General features: G+C 48.7%; 1 protein-coding gene across 1 annotated transcript in view; it reads right to left on the bottom strand.

The window, feature by feature from the left end:
• The window catches only part of LOC115092857 (peptidyl-prolyl cis-trans isomerase-like), a 92,623-nt gene that overhangs the window by 10,700 nt on the left and 64,974 nt on the right, over positions 1–16,949 (bottom strand). Inside the window, exons 3-4 of the mRNA XM_029604222.1 lie at positions 6,334–6,422; positions 5,726–5,898 (exon numbers count right to left, since the gene is read on the bottom strand). Coding sequence (XP_029460082.1) covers positions 5,726–5,898; positions 6,334–6,422 — 262 coding nt within the window. The remainder of the gene's footprint in view (positions 1–5,725; positions 5,899–6,333; positions 6,423–16,949) is intronic.

Below are 16,949 nucleotides of genomic sequence, written 5' to 3'. Positions count from 1 at the left end.
TATCAATGTGCGCCTATGCCATCAACGTGCGCGTATCAACGTGCGCCTATCAGCGTGAGTGTATCACCAGTAATGGGCGCCCAAATCGTTTCGGGCGCCTAACATACGTGCCCGTCGTCCCGCTTAGATAGAGGCGGCGAACCAGGGATGATGAGCAGGCAAAATGGCGACCTCCCACGTAGGCAGACCCTGCTAATCCTCGCTCTTCGGAGACCAGTAAGTAAAGATGTACGCCTTACCTTGTCTTCGGCGCTTCCCAGCTGCGACCCGGGCGGTCTCCGGCTGCGGGGGAAGAGGGTGAGTACCGTCACCGCCGCGCTCGAGGAAGTGCACCCGCTGCCTCTAAGCCGCACCCGAACGTCGTCTCGCTCGGGGGCCAAGTCCCTGTCGCGATCCGGCCACCGGACCGAGGCACTCACCTCTGAGAGACCACGGAAATCACCTCGGGAAACTCAACTGGGGGAGGGACTCGAGGGTATCACCGCAGGAGTGCGGGGCTAGTCTTCAGGTAGGATTTCTTCTAAGAATTTAGTCGTTATAATTTGGAAAAATGCTCAGCGAGCGTAAGGTAGCTCCAAACTGCTTTGGAGACGGAAATTACTGAATTGCTGCACTTCCTGCGGGGGTATATGTACCCGTGCTAACGTCAGATCAGTCTCCAACTGCTAGCACGAGCACACTATACCCACTTGTTTTGAGTCCATCTGCTACACGCTAGGAAATGGCCAGTTCCCTCTACATACAAGTACAGAAGGGAAAAGTCTGATGTGGCAGCTGGTTCAAATACCTTTGCTGCCGGACCAATTACACTGCTGCTGCTGCTCCTCCAAGCAATAAGAATGAGTCACAGCCAGTGTTCAGTACACTCTCACAGTCTCATTCAGCAGAACCCATGTCCTACAGTATATGTCCTGCATACTGCCCATTACTACATCCCTGAGCTCATGTTCTCAGAAATGAGCTCCTACATGTTTAAGAGCCGCTGTTGTCCAATCTTGCTGCTGTGAGGTGCTGAAAGCACAGATAAGGTGTTAGTCTGGATTTGAGCATCAGGCAATGAGACTTCCATGGCATACCTGATCTGGTCAGAAGGCACAATGGATGGGAAACCCTATCTTTGGCTCATGATTAAACTCATCTAAGGAAAAATCATTCCAAAAGACTGTTACCCCAGGAACTGCCATTCCTCTTCTCAATTCTGTTCACTGGGCCTAGGCCAGGCCTTTTCGTTCATAAGAGGCTGCTTATCATCCTGCTGGAGAATCTGAGAAAACTGGGAGGCTAACATCAGCATAGGACCCTATAAGGAGATGTCAGCAAACCTAGTCTCCATCTACTGGTAGGAGAGGATAAACCCATGTGCCTGGACTGGTCTGGCTGAAGAGGAAAGAATAATTTTTAACTGTCATCCAATGGTTTATAAATCAACTCAAATTGAGTAGTTTACTTCTTAAGTGGATTTTTATTCAGAAGGAAGCTTTATGCACCCTTCCTGCCCATAGAGAAAAGCAAGTCAATTTGATGTCCCCTAGTCCAAGCAAGTCCCTTACCCATCTGAGAAATATAGGAGAACAGATACGCATCTCATATCTAGGGACTTTTTTTTTCCAGTTATTTCACTTCTTCCAAGAATTTAGCAGTGTTTCTTATTACCAAGAAAAAAAAGGAGAACTCACTGGGGAGAAGGAGGGGGTGGAGTAATTTTCTTAATTATTAGAACTTGCGAGAATAGCACTCTCTAGGTTGCTCTCGTGATGCATGAGATCAGCATGGAGAAAAAGATAGTCTCGCCAATTTTTAATATCGCGGGGCCTGCACAGAGGAGGCAGCAACAGAACGGATATCAGTGGCAGAAGTAGTGACAAGGAATCAGCTCCTCCCAAAAGCCATACAGTGGCATCAACAGTGGCAGCAGGAATGAGAGAAGATCAGAGACTGCTGGCAAAACAAAGAGATGGGGCCTGCTTTCAATGTGTGCGTATGTATACATGAATGGCAGCCCTGGGAATGTGTGTGTGAAAGAGAATGGGTGCCTGCCTGGGGGTCTGTCTGTGTGAGAATGAGTGCCTGCCTGGGGGTCAGTCTGTGTGTGAGAGAAAATGGCTGCCTGCTTGGGGGGGGGGGGGGGTCGATGTGAAAAAGAGTGTGAGAGAGGAAATGGCTGCCTGCCAGGGGGGGGGGTGTGTGTGTGTGTGAGAGTGAGAGAGAGAGAGAGAGAGAGAATGGATGCCTGCTTCTGTGTGTATGAGGGAATCTGGGTGAGAACGAGCTTTTGTGTGCTTTGGGGGGGGGGGGGGGGACGACGACTTAGCCTGTGTATGACAGTGTATGTGAGCAAGCGAGGATAAAGTTTTGGGGGTCCTCCTAGCCCCCTAATCCTAAAGAATCGCAGGGTGACGAAATCATGTTCCCAGGTATGGTTAGCAGGAGCTTTCTTTTTACCTTGTTGTAATTATTGGGTGTTATCTGATGTGTGTGCTATTTTGAAATATTTTATTGGTGCTTGAGAAATTAAACAAAACTGTATAACTAATAGATATTCTATTTGTCAGTAATTTTTAAATATTTTTCTATTATTAGTATGATTCTACTATTATAATTGATGCTTTGAGTTTCTTGATTTTGTTTTATGAGGAATGGTGATTCTGTTTTTCCATTGTTACATTGTAGACAAAGTCTGGCTTCTGAGAGGGAGGACAGGCTTGATACCTGGGCGACCAGAATAATATGGTGCCAGGCTCACTTCTGGAGCAGGCTGAAATGGGGGCTTGAGTTGGGAGGGGTATGTTTAGACTGGATTCCCAGTCTGTTAGAAAGGGCCGTTCGGTTTAATTTTAAACTTGCACAGGCTTGAAGCCGATTGGCTTCTGGGGCGCTAAGCCTGTAGAGAAGGGGAGGAGTTTGGGGTTCTTGGGTATATGCAACAGGGCATTTTTCACTTGCCTTCAGTTGCTACCACAGTGGGAGGCATAAAACATACAACTATAGGCTGTACTGAGATGTGTGTACCATCTACACCGTAGTGGTAAGCGCCAATCGCACTAAGATGGACCCTAATGGCAAAAGGACTTCCTTGGCTCCTACCTCAACGGCCTCCTGGAAGTGGAGGATGGAACTAGAGCACTGGCGGAAAGTTATTGGAGGGTCTCATGATGTTCCTGAAGTTGAGCCACAGCATCCTTCACCCTATCTCCAAAGAGATTCTGTTCTGTACACGGCACATCAGCGAGTCGTTCCTGTACCTCTGGTTGGAGATCTGAGGCCCGCAGCAGATTCCCTCCTCAGAGACTCTCGATGCAATCCCAACAACCTAGGCAGCATGGACCTTGTGCACTAGCAACATGTGTCCACCTCCTGCACCTGCTTCCAGATGTCCCACGAGTACTAGCTTATGTAGAGCTGGTAGGCAGCAATGCAGGCAATAAGCAAGGCACCATGGAACACCTTCCTCACCAGAGCATCCATTGCTCTGTGGTCCTTCCCCAGGGCGCCAAGGAGTGGGTCAGAGTTCTTGATCCTCAAAGGCAGATTTGACCACCACCGACTGGTGGGGCAGCTGACGCTTATCAAATCAGACAGCCTTCTGGACAAGGTAAACCCCATCCGCCTTCTTATTGATAGGAAACACTGAGGGGGTGTTCCCAAATCCTAAGCAGCAACTTCAAAAGGATCTCATGTACCAGGACTGCCACGATCTCCTTAGGAGCCTCCACAAATTGAAGGATCTTAAGCATCTTGTGCCTGGCATCCTCCTCCAACAGCTGGAATGGGATGGCCTGCGGCATCAACCTCACAAAACCTGCAAAGGTTAAGACCTCAGGCGGAGACTTTCTTCGCTCCTCTGAAGAAGGGTCCGACGGGAGACCATCCAAGTCCTTGGAGGAAAACTCCATCTGATCATCCCCCCAAGGGTCCTAGGCATCCTCACTGTATGTCACAGTGGATGGGGCCTTAGATGCTCGGCCAACGCCCAAAGATGAAGGCACTGATGGAACTGGATGGGGGGCTATAGGCCTTGGCGATCCTGCTGGCCTCGAAAGAGCTTCCTCAGAGGAACTGGCGAAGACCACCTATCGGTAGGAGGCAGCCCCAGGGCCCCACTGGCAGCCCAGAAACATATGCTAGTTGGGTTGGTAAGACACTGATGAGCACATTGAGCTTCTCCAGAAGCGGTACAAGAACGGGCATACCAGCTCTGGCAGTGCGACAGGACTGTGGCCCTGCAGTGCCCACTCCACTGCCAGCTGGATGTGACGCTCCAGCTCCTCCTCGAATGTTGCCGATGCCAACACCAACTGGGAGGAAGGAGGGGTGGCCAGATCATCTTCAGACCCTCAAGGGGGATCGGCGACTGGCACTGGTGGAGACCATCTTGGACCCAGGGCATCGATGGAGGACAGGTGCTCTTTGCCACAGGGATACTTTGGGGGCATCACGGCAAAAGCTGGTGCATCCCCATGCCTAGCACTGTGCATTGACTGGGACTGGTGCTGATGCTTCTTAGGCTTCCCTCAGTGCTCGGCCTGATCTTTAACCAGTGCAGAGGTCTGACTATGTATCTGGAGTCCTTGATCTGGAGGAGAGAGACAGACAGTAGTCAGTCTCCGGCACCCCTATCCTCCAGCAACTTCATGCAGATCGGTGATCAACATGGTCCGCGGGCACTGGAGGCATCGGCGAAAACCAGACATGGTCATGATAGAGTGAAACAAAAGGGCTGAAGGACAGAACAGTGGCAGTGGTGTCTATGACCAGCGGGCACCGAGGCACTGCCACCAAAGGGGAATCAACTACAAAAGTAAACTTACCCAAAGAAGTTGAAAACCCTGACTGGGGACACTACAGAAAGACAATGAGAGGAACCCAGCAATGGAACAGAGAGAAAAAAAAATCCATTAAGCCAAAAAGCCAAAATTTTTAAGAGCTCAATCTACTGCAAAGCTCACAGCTCTGCGGAAAAGAAGAGACTGAAGAGGGACCCCACATAGATGCATGGTATAGGGCATACTAAGCATGCTTAGTGTGCCTAGTCAAAGTTTGACATAAGTTTTCCGCATTGGGCTCCATCTGATGATGTCACCCGTGTGTGACGGTTACCATCCTGCTTGTCCTTTGAGAAACATCCATCCAAAGCCACAGTAAAAACTACACTGAGGCACAGTTCAGGCATTGGGTGCACAGTATTGTTCTGCATGTCTGGTGGAGCTGAAGAATTTCCTAGAAAGCTCTGGAAAAGAAAGGTGTAAACCACCTGTGTGATGGGTGAAATGCTTGTCAGAATATTAAGATCTTTCTGATGCAGATTAGCAATTATACTATCTTCTAGTTCAATGATCACCAGTGGAAGCATTTTGAAGGCTCCATAAAATCTCAGGGTCTGCTTCAAACGACCAAGATCTTGGATTTATTTCCCTTTCCAAACCTGTGGTCAATGCATGTTACAATTGAGGTAAAGTAAGGCAATTTAGTGACTTGACTTTTCCAAGGTCACAAGAAGCATCAGTGGAAGAAGTAGAATTTGAACCCCAGTTTCTCCGTCCTGTAAGTATACCTCTCTAACCACTAGGTCACATTACTGCAAAAAAAATTTACACCTATATTTTTTTTGTCTGGGCCAACATATCAGCAGACGTTGCAATGATTATAGAATAACTATTATGAAGTCCACATTGTAGTCTATACATTAAAGATGTATTTCACCATGTTTACAACATGGTCTACTCACCAAGGAGTCTGTTTAGTACAGATAAAGAACTGGGAACCATTTGTGTTGGGACCAGCATTAGCCATGGAAAGGATCCCAGGGCCAGTATGTTTCAAGTTGAAGTTCTCATCCTCAAACTTTGCTCCATAAATTGATTTGCCACCAGTTCCATTGTGGTTTGTGAAGTCACCACCCTGTACAGAAGACAATGCCAAATTTAATGCTCCTGAGAACTAGCAACTTAATATCTTCATAGCAAAATCACCTATAATCTGAAATCCCAACACCTGATCCCAGGAGATACTAATACTAATAGGCTAAAGCAAGGTCAAGCCTACTATCTGATAAAACCTAAAACTTATTAAAAGTGGTCTAAAGATTAACAATAGAATCAAATTTGAATGCAGGCACCACCAAGGGATGCCTTTCAGACTGAACATTTATATATAAATTCTTTTACCATTAAACATCAAATGGGACAACTGGATAAATTGCCTCAAATGAGGAATTAAAAAAATGTTCATAGGAATGAAGAAGGATACCAGTTTAAGAACCAATACCAAATTATAAAGGTTAGTGCAAGCACTCATCCTCCTGGCCAAAACCAAACTCCCTAAGATCTCCCTTACCTGGCACATGAAACCCGGGATTATTCTGTGGAAACAAGAGTTTTCGTAACCATAACCCTTCTCATGAGTGCAAAGTTTAATGAAGTTTTCTGCCAAAGGAAAACAAATACAGCCACTTATAAAATGAACATTTGATCAGAAAGCATATAAAAATCAACCATTTTAAAACCACAAGTTGGGCGATTACTATTTTAGTCCACTTGGATATGAAAAAAATAAAGACCAACAAGTTGTATGCAACACCTTTTAATGTGATTACCTTTGGAGTGCTATTCTCCTTTCAGATTGACGCAAAATGAGCTAATCATGAAGTTGGCCAGATACAAAAACAAAATACAGGTTGCATTAGAAGCAAAGGAATTTATAGGAGAAAAGTTGTTTAAAAAAAGGTGAGCAAAATAACATTTAATTTTAAGGACATAACTGGTCAATGGAATTTCAATCCTGAAAATTGTGGAAAATATGGAACATTTCAAAAACTTATTGAAAATTCTGCACCAGGATTCAAAGTGTTGAGATTATTTACCTGATAATCTCCTTTTCCTTAGGGTAGACAGATGGACTCAGAACAAATGGGTATAGTATGCTCGTGCTAGCAGTTGGAGACTGATCTGACGTCAGCACGGGTATATATACCCCCACAGGAAGCGTAGCAACTTAGTAATCTTCCTTGCAAAAGCTGTTATGGATGTGTGTACTGACGCTCAGTGAAATAGTGAAACAGGATTCCCCTGACCGATTGATAGTAGCTGGAGACCGCCAGCATTCCCAACTGGAAGGTGTCAACACCTGGCAAAGGGGACGCTCTTATGGAAACAGATGACATGGCTTACCTTGAATCGGTGAAACCCATGTACACAGGCCGCTGGGCAGGATGCTGAGTCCATCTGTCCACACTAAGGAAAAGGAGATTATCAGGTAAGTAATCTCAACATTTCCTGGCGTGTAGCCAGATGGACTCAGAACAAATGGGATGTACAAAAGCTTTACTCCCAGCCTGGGCGGGAGGCTGCCTGAGGACCATGTAGTACCGCCCTCGCAAATGCTGAGTCCTCCCTGGCCTGGACATCCAGATGGTAGAAACTGGAGAAGGTAAGGAGGGAGGACCACGTCGCCGCTTTACAGATTTCTGCAGGTGACAGCATCCTGGATTCTGCCCAAGATGCCGCTTGTGCTCTGGTAGAATGAGTCTTGACTTGAAGAGGCGGAGACTTCCCGGCCTCTACATAAGCTGCTCTGATAACTTCTTTAATCCAGCGGGTGATGGTGGGCCGAGAGGCTGCTTCCTCTTGTCTTTTCCCGCTGTGCAGGACGAACAGTACTTGTGTCATTTCCAGATATCTGGGCAGCAGTCTGCCTATGTCGAGATGGCGTAGCAAACGCCCTTCTTCAGATTTCTTCAAACCCGCCGTGGTAGGCAAGGATATAGTTTGGTTAAGGTGAAAATGTGAGACCACTTTAGGTAGAAAGGAGGGAACCGTGCGAAGATGGATAGCCTCTGGAGTGATTCTGAGAAAGGGATCACGGCAGGACAGTGCTTGTAGCTCTGAGATGCGGCGTGCTGAACACACCGCCAATAAAAACACCATCTTCAAGGTTAGAGAACGGAGAGACAGGCCCCGAAGGGGTCTGAAGGTGGATCCCGCGAGGAAATCCAAAACAAGGTTGAGGTTCCACAAAGGCACTGGTCACTTCAGTGGCGGACGAATGTGCTTAACTCCTTTCAGGAAGCGAGACACATCTGGATGCGTGGTAATGGTCTTGCCATCCCTCCTGGGACCATAGCAAGACAGTACAGCCACCTGAACTTTGATGGAGCTGAGGGAGAGACCCTTCTGAAGCCCATCCTGCAGGAAATCCAGAACAATAGGGATTGTGGTCGCATGTGGATTGGTGCCATGAATGTCGCACCATGCTTCAAATATTCTCCAGATCCTTACGTAGGTGAGGGAAGTGGAAAACTTGCGGGCTCGGAGGAGTGTATCTATCACGGGCTCCAAGTAACCTCTTTTCTTCAGTCTAGCCCTCTCAATGGCCAGACCGTAAGAGAGAATTGAGCCGGATCCTCGTGGAGGATGGGACCTTGACGTTGAAGGTCCCCGAGAGGAGGCAGGGGAAGGGGCTCCCCTGCCAGTAGTCTTCTCATGTCCGCGTACCAGGGTCTTCTTGGCCAGTCCGGGGCCACTAGAAGAACTAGGCCCCGGTGTTTCTGAATCTTGTGGATGATGGCGCCCAGCAGAGGCCACGGAGGGAAGGCGTATAGCAGAGTCCCCGGAGGCCATGGCTGAACCAGGGCATCGATTCCGTGCGAGAATGGGTCGCGCTTGCGGCTGAAGTAGCTGGGTACTTGAGCATTGGACCTGTCCGCTAGTAAGTCCATGTCCGGAATCCCCCAGTGATCCACAATCATCTGGAAGGCTGTGGGTGACAGCTGCCACTCTCCCGGATCTAGGCTTTCTCTGCTGAGGAAGTCTGCCGTGGTGTTGTCCTTCCCGGCAATGTGGACGGCGGAGATGTCCTGAAGATTCGCCTCTGCCCAAGCCATCAGCGGGGCTATCTCCAGAGATATCTGTTGGCTTCTGGTTCCGCCCTGACGATTGACGTATGCCACCGTGGTGGCGTTGTCGGACATCACTCTGACTGCTCTGTTCTTCAGTCTGGGAGCAAATCGTAGGCATGCCAATCAGACTGCCAGGGCCTCTAGACGGTTGATGTTCCACGCCGACTCTTCTCTGTTCCACCGCCCTTGTGCGGTGAGTTCTTCGCAGTGTGCTCCCCAGCCACTCAGGCTGGCATCTGTGGTGAGCAGAGTCCACGTGGGGGAGGACATCTTCGACCCCCTGCTCGTGTGGTTGGACTGCAACCACCACTGCAACTGGGTCCGCACTCTGGCTGGCAGAGGAAGGTGCGTGGAATAGTTCCGAACGCAGGGGCTCCAGCGAGAGAGCAGGGAGCGTTGCAGAGGTCTCATATGGGCCCTTGTTCAAGGTACCACTTCCAGGGTGGATGCCATGAGGCCGAGAACCTGCAGATAATCCCAAGCTGTGGGCTGACTGGCTCCCATCAAGTACCGGAGACGCGTCTGAAGTTTTAACCTTCTCTTGGCAGTGAGACTGACCGTGTCTGCCTGGGTGTCGAACTGGATTGCCAGGTATTCTAGTGACTGGGAAGGCTGTAGGCAACTCTTGCTGAGGTTGACTATCCAGCCCAAGCTTTCCAAAAGGGCGATCACCCTGTCGGTTGCCCGATGGCTCTCCTCTCGTGATTTCGCCCTGATGAGCCAATCATCTAGGTAGGGATGGACAAGGATTCCTTCCCGTCTGAGTGCTGCTGCTACCACTACGACTACCTTGGTGAAGGTCCGCGGTGACGTGGCTAACCCGAAGGGCAGAGCTCGGAATTGGAAGTGGCGTCCTAGAACCTTGAAGCGTAGGTAGCGCTGATGCCCCGGATGTATCGGGATATGCAGGTAGGCTTCTGACAAGTCTAGGGCCGTGAGGAATTCTCCTGGCTGTACTGCGTTCTTGACTGAGCGCAGAGTTTCCATGCGAAACCTCGGGACCCTCAAGTATCGATTGACTTGAGGTCCAGTACGGGCCGAAAGGTGCCCCCTTTCTTGGGTACCATGAAATAAATAGAATAGTGTCCAGAATTCACTTCCCATGCAGGTACTGGGATGATGGCTTTCAAGGACAGGAGCCTCGCCAGGGTAGCTTCCAATGCTGCCTTCTTGTGTATGGGACACGAAGATTCCACAAACCTGTCCGGAGGGAGATGATGAAAGTCCAGATGATACCCCTCTCGGATGATGGCGAGGACCCACTGGTCCAACGTAATCTCGACCCATCTGGGGTAGAAGAGGGTTAACCTGCCCCCTATGGCTCCGTCCTCCAGATGAAGCGGCGGATTCTCATTGTGAGGCGCGGCCGGGACCTGAGCCCGGGCCTGCTCCCCTCTTGCGCTGCTTGGTCCGAAAGAACTGATTCCGGGCCTGAGGACGAGGCGCCTGGTAGCGACTCCTGTAGGGAGTGAAGCGCTGGGAGCTTCTACCCCTGGAGGGCCTTGGAAAGGTGCGCTGGTTCCTTCTGAACCAATCTTCCGGCAGTCGAGGTACTGGAGAGGCGCCCCATGTGCTGGCCTATCTATCAAGGTCTCTGCCAAACAGGAAAGAGCCCTTAAAGGGCAATCTGGTGAGGCGTGTGTTCGAAGGAGCATCGGCTGACCATTTCCGGATCCAGAGCTGCCTCCTGGCGGCTACGGAGGATGAGATCCCCTTGGCTGTTGTCCGGACTAGGTCTGATGCAGCATCCGTGAGAAACGAGAGAGCGGACTCCATGTCCGCTGCTGGAGCATTGTTCCTGACCTGTGACAAACAGGAACGCGTCACTACTGTGCAGCAGGTTGCGATCCGCAAAGATAGAGCTGCCACTTCAAAAGTCTGTTTCAAAATGGCGTCCAGTCGCCGGTCATGAGGCTCCTTGAGGGCCGCACCCCCCTCAACTGGAATGGTAATGCGCTTGACCACAGCGCTAATCAAGGCGTCCACCTGAGGGCACGCCAGCAGCTCCTGGATAGCCGGTGCAAGGGGGTACATGCTTGTCAGGGCCCAACCCCCTTTGAATGAGGCCGCTGGTGCAGCCCATTCTAAATCTATCAGTTGTTGTGCCGCTTGCAAGAATGGAAAATGGCGGGCTGTAGGACGAAGACCTTCCAGCAGGGGGTACCTCCCAGCGCAGAGGGTACCGTAGCGCTGGGACCTGTAATATCCAACTCCGCCAGGCACAGACTCCAGGTCGGAGAGATCCTCTAGGGAAGAACCGCCTCATGGTTCTATATGGCTCAATCCCTGAGGGAAGTTCCCCCTCGTCCGGTGAACCATCCGGGTCCGACTGATCCGGACTATCTGGAGGCAGGAGGTCCTGCTCACGATAAGGGCGTGAGGGTCCAGGAACAGGATCCGCTGGAGCCGCAACCGCAGCCGGAACAGCATAAACTGCAGGAACAGCAGGGCCTGGACGGGAAGCTGTTTGCATCTGTACAAAGGCATGAATCCCCTTAAAGAGATCCACCCAGGAAATGGAAGCGGTCTCTAATCGCCGGGGTACGAGATCCCCCGTGATTCCAGGTTGGTCGAGACTGCCCGCTAAATCAGGGGTAGACCCTGGGGAACTGTCAGCGAATCGTGGCTGAGACTGGTCCTGGCCCGAGGGTCCCACGGCCTCCTCACATTGGGCACATAGGGAGTCTGGCTCTTCACTGTGCGTGGCTCTAAGCTGGCATGCAGAGCAGAGGCCGAGGACTTTAATGCCGGAGGCAGGAGGCGCCCCTGCTGAAGACGCTGAGGCACTCTGTTCCATTGAAAAATATGCGCTTAATGAGAAGCGGCAGCAATATACACTTAATATAATAGGCGCTTAATAATATGTGGCAGCAATATACGCGTAATCTAACAGGCGCTCAATAATATGCGGCAGCAATATACGCCCAATGATATCCAACATGCTCTCAGCAATATGCGGCTGAGCAATGTACGCTTAATAGTATGCAATATGCTCTCAGCAATATGCGGCTAGCAATATACACTCAATGTTATCCAATATGCTCTCAGCAATATGCGGCTTAGCAATGTACGCTGAACAATATACAATATGCTCTCAGCAATATGCGGCTCAGCAATGTACGCTTAATAATATGCAATATGCTCTCAGCAATATGCGGCTAGCAATATACGCTCAATGATATGCAATATGCTCTCAGCAATATGCGGCTAGCAATATACGCTCAATGATAGGCAATATGCTCTCAGCAATATGTGGCTCAGCAATGTACAATATACAATATGCTCTCAGCAATATGCGGCTTAGCAATGTACGCTGAACAATATGCCATATGCTCTCAGCAATATGCGCGTAGTCAGACAGGGGCCTATCATGGGCGCTCAATACCTGCGCAAAGCCAACAAAATGGCACCCTTCCACGGCATGCCGCCTAAAGGCCACGCCGCCGATCTTCGTTCCTCGGAGACCAAAGAGTAAGAGATGTACGCCTTACCTGATCCTCGGCGCTTCCCGGCTGAAACCCGGGCGGTCTCCGGCTGCAGGGGGAGAGGGCAAGTAACTTCACCACCGCGCTTTGAGGAACTGCACCCGCTGCCTCGTCCACGCCGGGACCGAAGCGCCTCGTTCGCCCCGCCCGAGCCTCGCCCGGGGGCTACGTCCCTGCCGTAATTCGGCCACCGGACCGAGGACTTAGATCTCCGGGGGATCACAGAAATCACCCCGGGAAACTCAACTGGGGGAGGGACCCCAAGGGTATCACCGCAGGAGTGCGGGGCTCGATGGTGCTGTAGAAGTTTAGTAAGAAGAAAGTAGAAAGTAGATTGGAAACACGCTCAGCGAGCGTGCAGGCTCTCCAAACTGCTTTGGAGACAGAAATTACTAAGTTTCTTCGCTTCCTGTGAGGGTATATATACCCGTGCTGACGTCAGATCTGTCTCCAACTGCTAGCACGAGCATACTATACCCATTTGTTCTGAGTCCATCTGGCTACACGCCAGGAAATTACAAGTTTCTGTACAAAACAAGTTAAATAATCAGAAATTAGAAGAAACAGAGAGCTTGGAGAAAGATGCTAATAGATCCATGTTAGTTGACAGGTATTTTATGCTCCACTGCAGAGGTGGCCAATTTTGGTCCTCGAGAGTCACAAACAGTAGTGGACTGGCCTATCGGGGCTATGGGCATGCTTCAGTGGGCTGGGCCAGCCAAGCACGTGGTTTGTGTTGGTCACAGTGGCCCCATGCGTGTGAGGCTTCTGTGACCAACACCAGGGGCCAGCCATATTTCTCTCTTAGCAGGAGTTTCCTCAGACACTCTCCCTTCACTGACTTTTCCTGCGGCGGTGGCTGCAGCGACTCCCTGATCCTCCTCTCTCTAATCTATTGCACCTTCTTCCCCCACCTTCAGCCGCCGCCCCCCCTCTCGCTGGCTCTCACTGTCTTTCCCTGCGGGAGGCAGGCGGACGAGTAACCCCACACTGCTGCCTCTCCTTTGGCTCTATGCCATCTGCTTCTCTGCCGTGGGTCCCCCTTGTCCTCGGGCCATGGAAAAACAAAACAAAAACAGCCTGCTCTTTCCTAAGGCAAGGGATGCTTCTTCCCACACCAACAGGCCAGAATTTGTTTGCATTCCCCTAATTACTCCTGTGAGTAGAAATTTTTAAAACGTTAACAGGCAGCTGTTGCACATTTTGCATGAGTGGGGGAGCGAGGGGGAAAGAGCATGTGAATGATCTAGAGTCTGAGAGTAGGACCACTAACTATATGTGACAGAGCGTGGGATTCAGCGTATGTTTGTGTCAATGTCTGAGAATGATAAACATTCAGCTGTACATGAACTCAAAATGAATTGTATATTCTTGCAACCGTCATATATGGCCACAGGTTGTTTATGGCTTATAATGTCAAGCCCATACAGCGCTGGGCTTGTCTAATCATAGGTTGCTGAGAATAGCCGGTGCAGGCACTGAGCGAACCTTACTAATGCTTGCCCTTATCTTATTCCACCAGAGAAACGAGTGAATACTTTAAATCCTGAAGTGCATATTCCAACACAGCGGTGTTTCGGAGGATCTATCTCCTTCCTCAGGGAACTTCAGGGAATGTGTCTGTGGAAAAATAATAATAATAAAGAGTTCTACAACATGCCTAACGGCTAATAGATCAACACTTGGCTCAGGACCAGAATGTGTAACTCACTGCGAAATGGAAAGTGGTCAGTCAAAAAGCTGGACGCTTGTTTGAAACGCTGCAAAAAATGCAAACTTGGTCATAATTATCAGACTTTTTTCTGTACTTGGCAAAAAACAGGCAAACCAAAATCACTGAAAACATCTTATAGGAGACTGAAGCTACAAAGTAGCAATTCTGAAAGACACAGACTCAAATTGTTACAGACGGTGCAGCTGAAAAAAGAAATGCCCCAAAACAGTACTTACTTGCACTGTGAATGTGCAGCCTAACAGCGATTGATTCCGCTGAACTGACAGGGGAACGCGGGCTAAAACGCCAGATTTAAAGGGGAATCTACCGACTGAAAGTTGAGCCAGCAGGAAATGACATCTGAATCCCCAAACAAGGTGATGTCCATATATGGGTAATGAGGTTGCTGGGGCTTTTCCTACCTTAATTGAAGTCCATAAAAGGGCAATGATGTCATGCTGGCGGCCATCTTGAAAGTTAAAAATTGAAAAAAAACTGAAAAAAAACCAAGAGGGGAATGACGTTACTGGGGACGCCATCTAAAACGGATTATTAGATCAGAGAGAACCATTCAACCTTTTCATTAAGCCCCAATGGTTCTGTGGAGCGTAGCCGGAAAATCCAACAGTTTTCTTTATAATTCAACTGCGATGGTCGATCTCCCCCTCTCCAGTGGGGGGGGATGTGTTCAAGAATGGTCCATCTGTAATCATCGAATAGATGTGCGTGTGAAATGCTGTGTTGTACCATGGGGGCTTTAATATCTTTGTTATTAATTCTACTGCGATGCTCTATGAGTCGAATTCGGATTTTGCGCCGTGTGTGTCCTATGTAGATTTTATTGCAAGGACACTGTAATGCATAAATTACAAAATCAGTGTTACAGTTGACTGCATGTTTATGAATAACTTGAAAGCCTGTTTGGGGGTCTGTCCAACAAGGACCCGTGATGGCTAAATTGCAGCAAGAGCATTTTCCGCACACTGTTAATTCCCCTGATTGTGCGGCCAAACGGGCTCGATGGGCTGCTCTGACGACCCTTTGTTTAATATTTAAACCACGAGTGTATGCATACATGGGAGGTTCATGAAAAAAAGTATGTGGGCTGAGTACGTGCCAATTCTTCATAATGGCTTGTTTAATGTGTGATGTGAACTCTGTATATGGGAGAACACATATCAAACTAGGGGTTTCATTGCGATGTTTATATTGTAATAATTGGGTTCTGTCAGAGAAGGTTGCCCTCTTATAGGCTCTATGGATGACATGGGCTGGATAACCTCTTTCTGCAAATCTCTTGTGAAGTTGTTTGGCTTGTGCATGAAAGTCTTCAATGTCGGAACACAGCCTGCGGAGTCTAAAAAATTGGCCCACAGGTAATCCTTCCTTGAATTTTCTAGGGTGGTGACTTTCAAAGCGTGTTCCGACATTGAAGACTTTCATGCACAAGCCAAACAACTTCACAAGAGATTTGCAGAAAGAGGCTATCCAGCCCATGTCATCCGTAGAGCCTATAAGAGGGCAACCTTCTCTGACAGAACCCAATTATTACAATATAAACATCGCAATGAAACCCCTAGTTTGATATGTGTTCGCCCATATACAGAGTTCACATCACACATTAAACAAGCCATTATGAAGAATTGGCATGTACTCAGCCCACATACTTTTTTTCAATGAACCTCCCATGTTTGCATACACTCCTGGTTTAAATATTAAACAAAGGGTCGTCAGAGGAGCCCCTCGAGCCCGTTTGGCCGCACAATCAGGGGAATTAACAGTGTGCGGAAAATGCTCTTGCTGCAATTTAGCCATCACGGGTCCTTGTTGGACAGACCCCCCAAACAGGCTTTCAAATTATTCATAAACATGCAGTCAACTGTAACACTGATTTTGTAATTTATGCATTACAGTATCCTTGCAATAAAATCTACATAGGACGCACACGGCACAAAATCCGAATTAGACTCATAGAGCATCGCAGTAGAATTAATAACAAAGATATTAAAGCCCCCATGGTACAACACAGCATTTCACACGCACATCTATTCGATGATTACAGATGGACCATTCTTGAACACATTCCCCGCCACTGGAGAGGGGGAGATCGACCATCGCAGTTGAATTATAAAGAAAACCGTTGGATTTTCCGGCTACGCTCCACAGAACCATTGGGGCTTAATGAAAAGGTTGAATGGTTCTCTCTGATCTAATAATCCGTTTTAGATGGCGTCCCCAGTAACGTCATTCCCCTCTTGGTTTTTTTTCAGTTTTTTTTCAATTTTTAACTTTCAAGATGGCCGCCAGCATGACATCATTGCCCTTTTATGGACTTCAATTAAGGTAAGAAAAGCCCCAGCAACGTCATTACCCATATATGGACATCACCTTGTTTGGGGATTCAGATGTCATTTCCTGCCAGCTCAACTTTCAGTTGGTAGATTCCCCTTTAAATCCGGCGTTTTAGCCCGCGTTCCCCTGTCAGTTCAGCGGAATCAATCGCTGTTAGGCTGCACATTCACAGTGCAAGTAAGTATTGTTTTTGGGCATTTCGTTTTTCAGCTGCACCGTCTGTAACAATTTGAGTCTGTGTCTTTCAGAATTGCTACTTTGTAGCTTCAGTCTCCTATAAGATGTTTTCAGTGATTTTGGTTTGCCTGTTTTTTGCCAAGTACAGAAAAAAGTCTGATAATTATGACCAAGTTTGCATTTTTTGCAGCGTTTCAAACAAGCGTCCAGCTTTTTGACTGACCACTTTCCATTTCGCAGTGAGTTACACATTCTGGTCCTGAGCCAAGTGTTGATCTATTAGCCGTTAGGCATGTTGTAGAACTCTTTATTATTATTATTTTTCCAC

This window comes from Rhinatrema bivittatum, chromosome 5 (assembly GCF_901001135.1).
Source record: "Rhinatrema bivittatum chromosome 5, aRhiBiv1.1, whole genome shotgun sequence".
In the NCBI taxonomy this organism is placed as follows: Eukaryota; Metazoa; Chordata; class Amphibia; order Gymnophiona; family Rhinatrematidae; genus Rhinatrema; species Rhinatrema bivittatum.
This window is presented reverse-complemented; position numbering and strand designations above follow the sequence as displayed.